This window comes from Diceros bicornis, chromosome 13 (genome assembly GCF_020826845.1).
Source record: "Diceros bicornis minor isolate mBicDic1 chromosome 13, mDicBic1.mat.cur, whole genome shotgun sequence".
Lineage (NCBI taxonomy): Eukaryota > Metazoa > Chordata > Mammalia > Perissodactyla > Rhinocerotidae > Diceros > Diceros bicornis.
The window spans coordinates 51839674-51853912 of NC_080752.1; the positions used below are offsets into that span (position 1 = coordinate 51839674).

The following is a 14239-nucleotide window of genomic DNA, read 5'->3' on the forward strand; positions in this document are numbered from 1 at the left end:
TGAATAAACGAGTAATCTCTCACCCCTGGAGGGAGGCAGTAAATGGAAGTCACTATTCTGTGTCTTTCAGAATCGTTTTTAAATAGCACCAAATTTCACAAAAAAGGAAAACTAAACCTCCTCAAACTGGATCAGAACGGGAAGTTGCAAAAAACGTGTAAGTTTTCATGGTTACATAGAGGATGTATTGCAACATGTGGTACATTTAAATGGTTAAAGGTTTATCATGCATGCATGCATTCAAAAAATTATGCCCCAGGGATTATATTGTCCCAGGTGCTAGGAATTAAAAAAAAATAGCCCCTGCGCTCGAGGAGCTCCAAGTCAAGAGGAGAATCACACAAAGAAGCAGACAAGACCAATATGGTATGAAAAGTTGTACTGATAACGGATGTTAGAATATAGAGAAATACACAGAAAAAGCATCTAACTTAGACTTGGGGAAGACTAAGAAAAACTTCTCGAAGGAGGTGATGCCCAAGCTGAAGTAAAAGAACTTGAGGGAGAGGTGACACATAACTAATTTGCCTATCAAAATTAATTGGCATATCTATAATATGAACAGAATGTCACCGAAGATTCCAACGGATAACAAAGAAAACGCATTTCCCCAAAAGAGCTTAGGAATTGCACCACTTTAATTTTCCTATGTGGCCACAAACAGCTGTCCATTACTAAGTTAAGGAGTTCGGAGAGAGCACAGGTTAGGCCCACTGAGGATGGGGTCTAATGCAGTAATGGGCAGGAAGCATGAGCTTTCAGAGAACTGAGGGTGAATTACAAAGTGCTCTGAGTAGTTCTAGAACAGAGAAATATTCGACAAAGATGATAGCCCTGTTAAGTCAACAGAATCAGAGAAGGAAAGGTGAATGAGATAAGCAAAAATGAGAAAATTAAGGGCCAGCCCGGGGGCGTAGTGGTTGGGTTTGCGTGCTGCGCTTCGATAGCCGGGGGTTCACAGGTTCGGATCGTGGGTGCAGACCCATGCACCACTTATCAAGCCATGCTGTGGTGGCATCCCATATAAAGTAGAGGAAGATGGGCACAGATGTTAGCCCAGGGCCAATGTTCCTCACCAAAAAAAAAAGAGAGAGAGAGAAAATTAAACACTGGTACTCTAGGAGACAAAAGCTTTAAAAAATTCAGAAAAGAAAAAAGTCTGGGTTTCTGCTGGAGGAAAAAGAAATGAGACTGGGAGAACTAGATTCTACACACATCAACAGCCCCACACTCAATAAGGACAGGGAGTCTCTGATTCTGAGCACCCAGCATCTGAACATTCTTGCCAATAAATGATTGGCCTGGCTGTCGGCTGTAGGAGCTGCCCTTTCCTCCGCATCACTAGGGACTTCCCTTCCCTCTCCCCATGCCAACTCTGTTCCTATGCCGGCACTGATTGCATTTCTCCTCCTCCATAATGTGCAACCAAAAGGCTCCAAGTAGAAATATAAGAGCTCTGAACTGACCTCATTTCTTACCTCCACTGCCCCCCACAAGAGCTGAATTCATACAGCCATCCCCACACTTGAATCCTTACCTTTACAGAACTAATGCTATCCTGCTGTTCCTCATTTCTCAGCCCTTTCCACAGCTAACAGGTCTCAGTGTCTGATTCTCTCCTCTGTCTTTGCAAAGATGATGTGTTATAATAGAAAAGCATAGGTTTTGGCATCTGGAAAGTCCTCAGTTCAAATCCCAGTTCTGCCACTTGCTAGTTGTATGTTTCTAAGCCTCAGTATTTTCATCTGTAAAATGAGAGCTAATAGTACGTATTTTATAAGATTGTTACGAAAATTAAATACAAAACTATCTTAAAGCCCCTGACACAGTGATTAGTACATAGTAAGCACTCAACAGGTGCTAGCTCTCTCACCCTCTCCCCACTGCCACCCCAGCAGAGTGGCAGTCCTCATTCTTTAGCTCTAGGAGCCCTCAGTTTTGCTTGGTCCCTCAACTGCCCACCATGGAAGTAACTGTCGGTGGCCTGGTGCTAAGGAAGTCAAAGGGAACCAAGTATGAGAGCAGAAGATCACCTGTGGCAAGGGCTGGTGTTCACAGAACCCCTGCAGCAGGACGACACACCTGTTCTCATTTTAAAACACGGTTATAAATGGTGGCTCACATTCCATGGCAGTATTAACAAGACGGTTCAGCTAGTTAGGGGTTACGGGACTTCTGTAGGCTCTCCTGGAACTCAACCACAATTTATAACCTTGTTTAAAGGAGAAAATGCTTCCCAAGGAGTTCCTAACAAAGACCATTCTAACCTCTTCTTTTTTTTTTTTTGTGAGGAAGATCAGCCCTGAGCTAACATCTGTCGCCAATCCTCCTCTTTTTGCTGAGGAAGATTAGCCTTGGGCTAACATCCATGCCCATCTTCCCCTACTTGATACAGGACACCGCCACAGCATGGCTTGACAAGCAGTGCGTCGGTGTGTGCCTGGGATCCGAACCTACGAACTCCGGGCCACCGCAGTGGAGCGCGCGCACTTAACCGCTACGCCACCGGACCGGCCTCTCTAACCTCTTCTTAAACTGGAGATTACCTCCGTACCTCCTTTAAGAATCATGCAGGCCTACAAGGAAGAGAAAGTAAATGAACATTCACTGAACCACCACAATGCACCAGACACTACGCTAAATGTTTTATGCATATACTGTTGTATATTTATATATGAAGAACTCTCATTTACTCTTCACAAAATGCAATGGGATATTTTTATTTCAATTTACAAAAGAGGAAACAGAGCAGCTTGCCCAAGGCCACACAGCATATACCAAAACAAAAATGGAACCTAGGTCTAAATTATCCCTTTGCACAACACAGAAGAAACAATTTAAGAAAAAGCTTGATTTAAGTAAGAAAAAAACATTAAAATTCGGGTTATTTCTCCAATGTTCTACAATAGCAAAATTTTAGCAATACCCAACAGGTAGAGCCTATATACAGTTAAATTTGAGACCTGTTATTCCTGCAGCACCATGCTGGAAAACCAATATGTACACAAAACCACCCTTGCCCCTCTTCCAGGCCAGCAGGCCTCAGTGATGGAAATGCTGATGGCTGCAGAGAGGGACATAACACACAGGCAGGCGTGCAGGGGACAGTGCTAAAACGGCTTCATCTGGTGGCACATGGAAAATGCTTCCGACCCTGGATTCCCGCCGATCCTGGCACATAAAGCTCTAGAATTCTCCCTACTGGACTCCAAGCCTCTCAGGGCAGGGACTATTTCTTAGTCCTTCCTGATATCTGACAAAAGTACACACTCAATAAGTAAAAGCTTATGGAAAGAATGAATGGATCCTTAACACTAGAATTTCAAGCAGAAACAGTCTCTGTCTGTCCTCGTTCTGAATGGTAATTCCATGGGAGTTCAGAAGGAACCTGTGAAGAAATGTAATCGCAGTGTGCAAAGACTAAAAGTGAGGGGCTCCCCTCCGGGAGAGTCTGCAACATCCCGGTTTGTCTGAGTGGATCATTCCACTGCCTGAGGGACTGACAACGAGAAAACAGATTGGAACTAGGTCTCCCAAAGTAAAGGGCACACTGCAAAAAGGCTCCAAGACACTGGAGTCAAAATTTCCCCCCTTATTCTTAAACTTAAAATTTGTCAAAGTAAAAAAAATAAGTCTCCTGTTGGAGTGTCACTGACCAACAGAGCAAGCAGCCTAATTCATAAAGCATCACTGTAACTGTGCTTCTTGGTAGAAAAAGATATTCTTTATCACCGCACTGGAATACTCTGGTGCATCACGAAGAATAAATTTGGTATATGAATCCTGGGTTTCTTCATACCTCTTGGCCAACTATTCAGCAGAAAAGTGGCAAGGTCAGTTAGCCACGGGGGGTACATTACGTTCACCAATGTGGTTCAAAGAAAGGGGGATGAACAGGTAACGACAGTCCTGGCACGTCCTCAGGAAGGGCACAGCGCAACCAAGTTCGGGAAACCACGGACTAAGTGAACCAACTAAAGGAAACACAGCTGCTTAGAAACCTGGAGCAGAAAGGTAGTAAAGGAGCAACGCTTACAAATGCTCACCTTGAACAGAATAACAGTACTTTGATTGGAAATTTCCCAAAGCTACCAAATCAACAGGTGGATGGTAGTAAAAGAGCTAGTATGAGAATGAGATATGTGAAATTAGAGTCAGCATGACCAGTGGCCCTGTGGAGGAAGAACACAATATCTGTAGCAAGGTTCTGGCTGGTTTATTTTTGTGCAAGACAAGCATGAAGTAAAAAATATGAAGTAATAGGTAAGCCAACTACACGCTATAGGACACAATGGAACAATCCAGGGTAAACAGGAAAATCAGGCTAAAATCTGACTCAGAAAATAAGCTGCTTAGGAAGCCAAGAAGACTAACTAGTTATCAAATGATTTGATTTCTCAAGAGTAATACCTGGGCATGGAAATGGAGGAAAAAGACCAAGTTTAAAAAAAAGGCAGGGGGAGTAAATAAATCATGAAGAGTGTTACCAAATAGTCATAAACATTGGCCTCTTCAGCCAATTAAAAGGACTTAAACGCCAAAAGAAATAAAATCACTGCGAAAGCACAAGCTAAGGCGAGACGGTGCTTCAGGAAGGCAAGTCTCCTGCGTGCCTAGGCATCTAGCAAGACTTTTAAAGACCAAAAGCCACTGCTGCTTCTCTCTCAATCCCCAACCAACCCCACACCTAGTGATTTCAAGACGAGTGTATAGAATCTTCCATGTGGGTCTCATGGACAGAATGGAAACATGTGGGGGGAGGAAAGTACAGGGAACTAAATCCACAGGAGACTGAACAAGGTGCTCATCGCACCCCTGACCTTGTCCTACTCAACATGGTTACTAACAACCCGAAGACGTGAATAGTAAACCAGGCTTGCTAGTAGTACAAAGTGGGAAAGTGACAGCTAGTATCACCGATTGCGTAATCATTCCCTCCCTCCCATCTCCTCTGTCTCTGCCTAGATCAGCATTTCCTAAAATGTGTTCCACAAAACCCTGACCCTGGAAACGAGACCTGAAAAACGGTTTTCCAAGTTCAAAACATTTGGAGAATTCTGCATGTCCTTCCTTCTTAGTTATTAATACATCAAAAGCTCTGAGAAATCCTGTAATAAATGAAACTCTTTCTTGATTTAACTTAATGTTTCCCAAACATTTGCTCTTGAAACATTTTCACATAGTAATCATAACTGAGGAGAGCCTAAAGTTTAGGCCCTAAGCCATGTTCAAATTTTCTGTGCTAAAAAAATGATTCAATCCCCTTGAGTTACTACTGCCTCATCACTCTTCTTCCTCCCACTACCATATTAAAAAAAAAAAAAACTCTTGACACTTCCTGCCTCCTGTTTCCTCACTACCCACTCACTTCTCCATCACTCGAAATCTGGCTTCAGCCCCCAGTGCTCTGCTGAGTCTTCTCGTGATGTGATCAGCTGCACAGATAGCAGAACTAATGGCTTCTCTTTGGCCCCTCTATCCCTCTGCAGGGTCACACAGGAACATTCACACTTCTTGAAACTCCTCCTTCAGCTTCCACAACACTGCATTCCACCCCTCTCTCTGACTATGTGATCTTTGGTTCCTCTTTCTCTTTCTGAACCTTCAATTCTCAGATCAACTCTTACTTCTCCCTTGAGTGAACTGCCCACATTCTGAACTACTGCCCCTTCATGGATCCACAATTCTAACCCTAAGCCATTTCCTCGACTTCAGATCCAAATTTCCAATGGGCTTCTCACTTTACTTTTCTCCAAGGACTATACATTCAATATACTCCAACCAAACTCGTCTATTTCCCCACCAAACTTTCTACTCTTCTTGTTTTCTTGATTCCTGTTATGAAATCACCATTCCCAGAGGGTGTGGGGGCAGCAGAGTCACATCAATCATCTGTGTGGCTCCTGTGCTAAGACACAGAAGAAACTCAGCACACTTGGAAAAATGGATGAATCCTTTGAATCATACCCAATTCATGGCTTGTTCTTCAAACTCCAATACTATACCAAATTCTCTTATACTTCAACAAAAGCTCTGGATTCTTTCCATGTAACAAGGCCACTATTATTCATCAGACTTGAATGAAACCCCAAACCCAAACTACAACTATCTTCTAAATGGGCAATCAAGCTACCACTGCTACCAGAGCAATCTTTCTAAAATGCTACTCTAACCACATCACTCCTTGGCTCAGACACCTTCAATGGTTCCCCACTATTTCCAGAATACAGTCCAAACCCCTTAGCATGCTATCACTGCCTTCCATGTCTGGACCTCTGCTATCTTTCCATCTGGCACACTATAGCCAGTGGGCCAAATCTAGACCACTGTCTGTTTTCTAAATAAAGTTTTACCAGAACACAGACAGTTGACATTTTGGGCCTGATAATTCTTTGTTGTAGGGGGCTGTCCTGTGCACTGCAGAATGTTTAACATGATCTTTGGCCTCTAGTCACTAGATTCCAGTAGCACTTCTCCAGTGTAACAACCAAAAACGTCTCCAGACATTGCCAAATGTCTCCTATGGGACAAAACTGTCTCCAGTTAAGAACCACTATTCTAGAGGTTTCTAAGCACAAGCTAACAGTATGATGTCGCTGCTAATAAAATACAGACTATATAGTCACCGTAGTACAGTATCCAGATTAAAAGATAAGAGTTGCATAGTATTCAGTGCTAGGTGACTCACACTCGTTGAGACTGTGCTCAATCATGAATTTTAAGAGGACTTTGGAAAACTGGAATTGATACAATCAAAGGTGACCAGACTGATGAGAAACTAAGGGAAAATATCCTCATAGGGATATTTAAGTGAATGGAGGTGTTTAGCCTGTACAAGAGAAGATGAAGAGAAATTCATGATCCTTAAATATCTGATGGGCTGTCCTGGGGGAGGAACGTTTAACTTGCTGTTGTTCAGGAAGGCAGAACTAGAACCAGTGGGCAGCAGCTGCAGGAAGGCAGATTTTGGCTCTATACAAGTAAAAGCTTTCTAACAATCAGAGCTGGCCAACAAATGTATTAGGCTGAGCTGTGAAATGCTGTGCTCTCATCATTCTGGAAGTGTTCAAGCAGAGACCAGATGAATTAATGTCAGAGATGCTGTAGAGAGATTCCTGCATGGGGTGGGAGGTAGGATAAGATGGTCTCTCTAGGGTTCCTTCCAGCTCTGAGATTCTAAGCCTAGCAAAGGAAAAGCGATATGCCATGAACAATAAAATTCTCTAGTTTCAAGACCTTAATTACAACAAAAGAGAAAAATATTTTGCTAAACAATTTCCCCTGTGTCTGTTTGGTAACATCTTAGGTTTAGTCCCTGGCATTGCAACTACCAATGATCTGTTTTTTCTAATTGACCTGTAATCAGTTCCCAGATAATGTATGTCACTACCTTTAAACCATATCTTTTATTCTGCTAATAATCACCGCTAGTACAATTTGTACAATGCTTTAGCTTTCAAAGCATCATGACATGCCATTACCTTACTCACATTAGCTAAATATGAACACGAAAACTTATTTTAGATAACCTGCTCTCATTTACTGTCTCTTGCCAGAATTTCTTATGAAAGAAAGCTAGCCCTTATTATTCATTAAACATTCACTAAAGAAGCATATTCCAGCAGATACTCATCTGCAAAATAAATCATTTACACAACCCAGAGATGAACCAAATCTAGTTATATCACTATCAGATAAGCCAAATCTAGTTATTTCAGCATCAGAAACATGGACTTACCTCAGTGAAATTTCTATTTTATTTATGATTTGGGGAGGAAATTTGAAAAATTATAATTTAGTTCTCCCAAATTTCAACATGGCCATACAGACCAAAAGTTCCAGAAAGCAGTCACAAAACAACGTGAAACATACGTATGGTTGACAAGCAAAGCCATCGTAGGCCCTAATTCCAGGGACTCCTTTATTCCTCAGCTAAAACTGCTCATGAGAGTTGTGTAAGGACTTTCCCCAAGCCAAACTGGGCCCTCACTCACTGCTTTACTTACTTCTTTACGTTTCGTTTCTGGACATTCCGATTGCAGAGTGAGGGTTGCACCTTCGATATTTCTCGGCATGGGCGTGGAACCAGGGTTTATTGTTAAATGAATCTGATCTGGTGAGATAATGTGTTGCACATAACCCTGCGACATTGCTTCATGATCTATTAGGTGAAAGCCCTCTTCACCCCCTACTAGAAAAGGCAAGTGTTCTCCACACTGTCCATCGTCATCTTCATCCTCCAAAGTGCCAGGGTCCTGCTCAATAAGAACAGTTGTCCTATCATAAACAGTTCCAGATGAGGAAGGCACCAGTCCGTTTTTATCCACAAACCTGAGCATCTTGACTTCGGGGGTCAGCTCATCTTCCTCTGCCTCAAAGTAGATGATGTTGTTGTCTGGACTGTGTTCCCCCATGGTTCAATCGTGCTCAGCCCAATTGTGAGAAATGGAAAGGTAACGACCTGTCTGCAACAGAACAAAGCCAGCGTTAGAGCCATACCACAGGACCCAGGGAGCTTCTCAACAACTACAGGGCTCCCTTTTCCTCTCATTTCAAGAGCAGGCCAAAGTAAATGATAAATCATCTTCCCTGGAAATAATTTTTTTTTTTAACTTTGAAAGCTTCAAGTCATTCTAAAGGAAAAGCAATGCCTTTTTTTAAAAAAAATTGAAGTAATAAGTAGCAGTTCACAAGATCTTCCAAATGTGCCTTATTGCCAAATAATTTGAAGGTTGGTCAAAACACCTAAAGGGGATAAAGGGACAAACTGCTTCAAGGCAGAGTTCCTATAAATCTTCACTAAGGAAACCCCGCTCAAATATTGCCCAAGGCAGACCGTGAGGCAGCGCAGCCTACGGTGGAAGGAGCTGGGCTCTGAGGCAGGGTCGCCTACTTACAAATCCCAGCTTTGCCATTTACTACCTGGGTAACTCTTCTGTGCCTCATTTTTCTTAGGCATAAGGTGGGACTGGTAATTCCTGTTCTCTCAAAGTTGTTATGTGGAGTAAAAGAGATAATTATGTTAAAGCACAGTGTCTGACAATAGCAGAGGAAACAATTGTGCATTCATTCCCTCCTTAGAACAGATGTTTCAGCTTCTGGGTAGAAGGGCTGATCCCTAATCAGGCATATCTAATGAAGATCACCTTATCTATTTATCTCCTAAAACAATCTGGTGTCCACCAGAAGCTATGCTTGTATAGTGTGCTCTCTGCAGTGAGGGAATGACAAGTCTTATTTTTGTTTCTACTGCCCCTAGCACAGTACACTGACACTTACTAGGAGTTCAGGAGATGTCAGCTAAATGAATGAAAGACCTGCAGATATGCTCTCTTAGGAGGATATGCTACCTTGGGGAAAATACCAAATTTGAAGCTTTCCTGTTCTAGAACAGTGATTCTTCCTTTACCTGCAAACACACAAGTTCTACAAATTCTTTTTTTACGTACAAACACACCGGTTTGGTAGGCAGAACAGAGAATTTAAAATAATCAGCACATCACTTTTAGTTTTCAGTCTGGCTTTGCACTTTATCTTTCTCTTTTGCTCTGGATTAGAAAGTGAACCTTGACGTAGAGGAACGCCTAGACAGAGAGGTAGTTACCAGAAACAGGCCAAGGGATCAGATCCGGGAGGAACCGGCCCGACCCCTTGCTCTGGCTTACGCAACCCAGTAGATGCACATTTCGCTGCATCTGAGAGGACAGATAAGAGCACCGGGGGCCCCACTGGGCTGCCCCGGCACCATCGGCGGCAACGCGGAAACCAACTGTACGGAACAAACAAGACCAGGAGGTTTGAGGGTGGCAAACGAGGAGTACAAACGGAGCACCCTTGAAAACAGGCTGGGAAAAGGAACCTGTCTGCGAGAGCTCCCAGCCCGGGGCTACACGGAAAAATCCGAAGACAGGCTGGGGGGCTCCCAGCCGGACGAAGAGGGGCAGGGTCCGGGTCTCCATGGAAACAGGGGAGGGGGCTGGATACCCATCCCCATGGAAACGGAGGAGGGGTGGGGTCCCTATGGTGACCCGACTGGGGTCTCTACTGGGGAACGCTTCAGGAGGGAGCCTAAGTCCCGCGCCCCCCGGGAAGTCCCCAGCCCAGGCCGCGTCTAGTTTCGCCTTTTACCTCCGCGGCTCCCGGCAACGGCGGCAGAGGCAGCTTCTCCCCTCCCCAGCGGCACCATGATTGCCCCCACCTTCCCCGAACGTCACTTCCGCTTCCGCTTTCCGGAGGAAGCAGAGGCGACCGGCTCCGCCTCTCCCTGGCCCTCCTGGTTGGTTTGGGCGGTGTGGGGGCTGAGCTCGAGCCTCCAATGGGAGAGTGGGAGGGGCGGGGCGGGGCGGGGCCCCGCGGAGACCGCGCCCGGCTGAATTAGTCCCGCGCCGGGCAGCGCCCGCCGGGAGTCGGGGCGTCGCTCCCGCGGCACCAGACGCAAGGAGAGGGGATCGAGCCCCCAAACGCTAATCCAAAGTATCCTCAGCCCGGCTTGCACTGGCCGCCCTCGCCCCGGCAGCCACAACCGCAAGGGGAAGGACCACAGTTAGCCATCCGAATTCCAGCCCGGATCCGCAAAGGCAGAGGCTGGAAGGCTGTGACATTCCCGCATTTATCCCTGTGGCCCAGGGTCCCCTCATCACCCATCAAAGTTAATGTGAGCCGGAGGGTCTAAGAAAGGAAGACTGGACCCAAATGTCAGAACTCAGGAGTACTCCGAGCCCAGCCAGAGGAGCCGCCGCCTTTTCCCCCTCTCAGATGCTCTCAAGATGTCCAGCTCCCTTCCTCCTCACACTCCTGCCTAGGCTGTCTGTCCCAACTTTTTCCCCCTGCGAATTGTAGGCTTCACGCGACTTGCGCCCGAGCCACTCAACGCCACCTACTGGCCATTCCCTTTCTTTAACCTTTTACATCGTCATCCTACAGGCCCGTATCTAAGTCACATTTTACACTGCCAAGGACTAGTGGTGTTCCAGTGCCCAAGAAGCAGTTTTGCATGTACCTTCATTATGCTCCTGACTTTTCTGAATACCTGTAAGATCCAGCTATTAGAAGCTCCCAGCAGCCACTGCTCGTTTTTCCCATTAGTATTTCTTTAGAATATTCAGAGTGGGACAACTCCCAGAGACTAGATCAGGGGTCAAGGGGATCAGGCCATGCCTGTGGCATCTCTTGCTTGAAAAATGTGAGTAGTGACTGTTACCACCAGACTGCCAGGCAAATATCTCTTTGGCCCCTGACCAGCTGCCCCTGTGCTTAAGCCACAAGGTTCAGCTGCTGAGAGTTGCCATCTCTTAAGAGAGAAAAACATACAAACAACCACTGTTAAAAATACATTTATCATTAAAATATATTACACATATGAGAGAGGGAATGCATCATATAGAGTTTGGAGGATTTGCTGGCCCAAGAAGTCCCATTTGTTTCACCAGAACACCAATTTCTTCAGTGTTTTCATTTTCAAGCCACTGTATTGCCCTCAGAGGTTGAGTGGCTAGCCGCAGAGTTGCTGAGCCACATCTGAGTAGGAAGGGGGGTAGGTTTTCATACGCATACACACACGTCCTCAGAGCGTTGGAAGCATCTGGGGTGGCTATGGCCTGTTTATCCAGCAGCTTCCACTTGCATTCTTGCTGTCCAACTCATTCTCCCTTCAGGACTCCAAAGTTTGTTCAAATATCTGATCCTGGGGAGCTCAGCCCAAGCTACAGGGAAGGCACTGACTATGCCCTGGAGGCAGGTTGAGTGAGCACAAGAAGTATAGTTATTTAAACATCTTTAAAAAAAAAGAGAGACCTATCTGTGTTAAATAACTAAAGTTGAACATTGAATGTCAGTTTTATTGTGGTGGTTTTCCCTCCATGTCTTCACAACTCACAGCAGCACTGAGTGTGACAGCCATGGTGGGGAGGGCGGTCTGGGCTCAGGACACAGGCAGCTGCCACTCTTGCTTCTAAGTAGCCTCCCATCCTCTTATGGCAGCTCTTGAGCTGAAACAGGTGAGGCTGGAAATTGGCTGCCTCAGGTAAAATAGGAGAGGAGATAGAGAGGCTCAGAGGGAGTTGCAGAGGAACTGGTGAATAAATTCTTGAGCCTTCTTCTTCTCTACCATTTCAAGCTTTTGGTGACCAGCTGGGTTTCGAAGCAGTAAGCTGCCAAATATGCTAGCTGCATGAAAAACACAGAAAACAAATGATTCAGCAAAAGAAGTACTGCTTATTCTTGTGTTGTTAGGTGTCAAGAGGATACATGCTGCTTTATAAAAACTGTTTGAGAGTAAACTTTGCCCAGAGCTTGAGATTTTAGTTCTATGGCAGTGGACTTGGGACCTGCCTCAACCACATTTCTCCTAATGAGTCTCTCAGTTTGCAGAGATGCTTCCCACAGACACATGGCTGCTTACCTAGAATATTCTCATCCAAATGATTTTTTGCTGAATTTTTCAGCAGTACTTGCAAAAACGCCATTAAGTAGTTGAAGACATTTTTGTGGAATGTGGGGAGAGTAGAAATGACCTGAAAGAGAGAATTGGAATTTGTCTTTTTGTTCATTCAATCATTTGTCAAGTGCCTGCTATATTCCAGAAAGTGAACAAATGATCCAAGTACAAGAGTAAGACTGTGCACAGAAAACCCTGATCACGTACCACTTGGCACAAGTGCCAAAAGAGAGGCACAGATCAAGTACTACATGGATTCAGATGTCAAACTTCTAACTGCATATTCTCAAAAGACTTAAGGGAATAGAAGACATTTTACTTGGGTCTTGAAACTAAGACAAGACTGGACTTGCAGAGGTAAGGATTAGAGTACTTAGGGCAAAAGAAAGTGTAAAAGAAAAAGGCAAGATAAGGAGAACAGTGAGATAAGGAGAGAGAACACCTTGTGAGAAGTCAGTTTTGGCAGGAGCACAACTGTTTGAACAGGCACTAAGCTTGGAAGGGTTGATGGGGCTAGAATTCAATGAGGCCTCCAGCTATCTGCATATCAGAATCAGTTGGGAAGCTTGTACAAACTATATTCCAAAAGAGATTGATTCAGTGGATGTGGGGTGAGGCTCTGGAACATGTATTATTAACAAATTTTCTAGATTATTCTGCTATGGCCTGTTGTGTGTGTGAATCACTAGGCTAGATCATAAAATGTCTTGACTATTTAAGAAAATCATTAATTGGCAATGGAGAGCCAAGTATGGTTTGTGACCAACAGTAACATGCTGAGAGCTTTAGAACACACAATCTGATGGCAGTATGCAAAACAAATTAGCAGAGGGAGAGCCTGAATGCAGGGCCTTGAACCAAGGTAAGTGGAACGAGAATGGAAGAAAGAGGATGGGTGACAGATCAAGGGGCCTGGGGATGTGGGAGGTGAGAAGAGGAGGAGTCAGAAACGACTCAGGTTTCTGGAGTGAGTCACTGGAATTAAGGGTGATGCCATTAAAAGAAAAAGGGACATGAGAGGAAGAACAGGTTTGGGAAGGAAAGACATGGAGTTGAATTTCTAAGACTGCATTTTGAGGGATGGCACTCACTTTGTTCCCTCAGGCCCCACGAGGCCTGGGGCTGCAACATGTGTACGCTGATGCTCACTGCTTCCCCTCACCTGTTTACTTGCTGTGTAGTTGCCAGAGCACTCCAAGCAGTTATGGTAGGCGCTGTAACAGATGACGGGCTCTGGTAGGCTCTCCAGGAAAAGCAGTAAGGCTTCAGCTACGGAATGATTGCTAGCGGCTTTTAGCCCATCGTTAAGGAACAGGGGATGCTGCTGCCCATGGTTAGGAAAAGGCTCAGGAGCAAGCATATGCCAGAAGTGCTACCTGCCCACTTGGGCTCTCAGCTCAGGGCTAGGATGCCAGCCTGACATCTTGAAAGGGCCAAGCTGTTTGTCAGCTTAGCCAGGCCCTCCCGAGTTCCTGCTATATTGGCTGCTTAAAGTTGTAAAGTCTTCTCTATGCAAACTTTAAGTAAGAAAAACATGATAGCTAAGAACACAATATCAGATTTTGAGCCTTAAAATATTGTTTGCTCCGGGGCCACCTCGGTGGTGTAGTGGTTAAGTTCGAATGCTCTACTTCCGGGGCCCGGGGTTTGCAGGTTCGGATCCCAGGTATGGACCTATACACCACTCATCAGCCATGCTGTGGTAGCATCCCACATACAAAATAGAGGAAGATTGGCACAGATGTTAGCTCAGCGACAATCTTCTTCACCAAAAAAAAATATATATATATTATTCGCTCCTTT

At 44.8% G+C, this 14239-nt stretch overlaps 2 protein-coding genes across 3 annotated transcripts in view; both read right to left on the reverse strand.

Moving 5' to 3' along the window:
• The window catches only part of MTF1 (metal regulatory transcription factor 1), a 42148-nt gene extending 31957 nt beyond the window's left edge, over positions 1 to 10191 (reverse strand). For both annotated transcript variants that reach the window (XM_058553729.1, XM_058553727.1), the window contains exons 1-2: positions 10129 to 10191; positions 8007 to 8465 (exon numbers count right to left, since the gene is read on the reverse strand). In XM_058553729.1, coding sequence (XP_058409712.1) covers positions 8007 to 8414 — 408 coding nt within the window. In that variant the 5' untranslated portion in view covers positions 8415 to 8465; positions 10129 to 10191. The remainder of the gene's footprint in view (positions 1 to 8006; positions 8466 to 10128) is intronic.
• A 1126-nt stretch (positions 10192 to 11317) lies between these two features.
• INPP5B (inositol polyphosphate-5-phosphatase B) overlaps positions 11318 to 14239 on the reverse strand; it is a 48500-nt gene continuing 45578 nt past the window's right edge. Inside the window, 3 exon segments of the mRNA XM_058553738.1 lie at positions 11318 to 12165; positions 12401 to 12512; positions 13599 to 13726. Of these exon segments, the coding sequence (XP_058409721.1) occupies positions 12050 to 12165; positions 12401 to 12512; positions 13599 to 13726 (356 nt within the window). The 3' untranslated portion in view covers positions 11318 to 12049.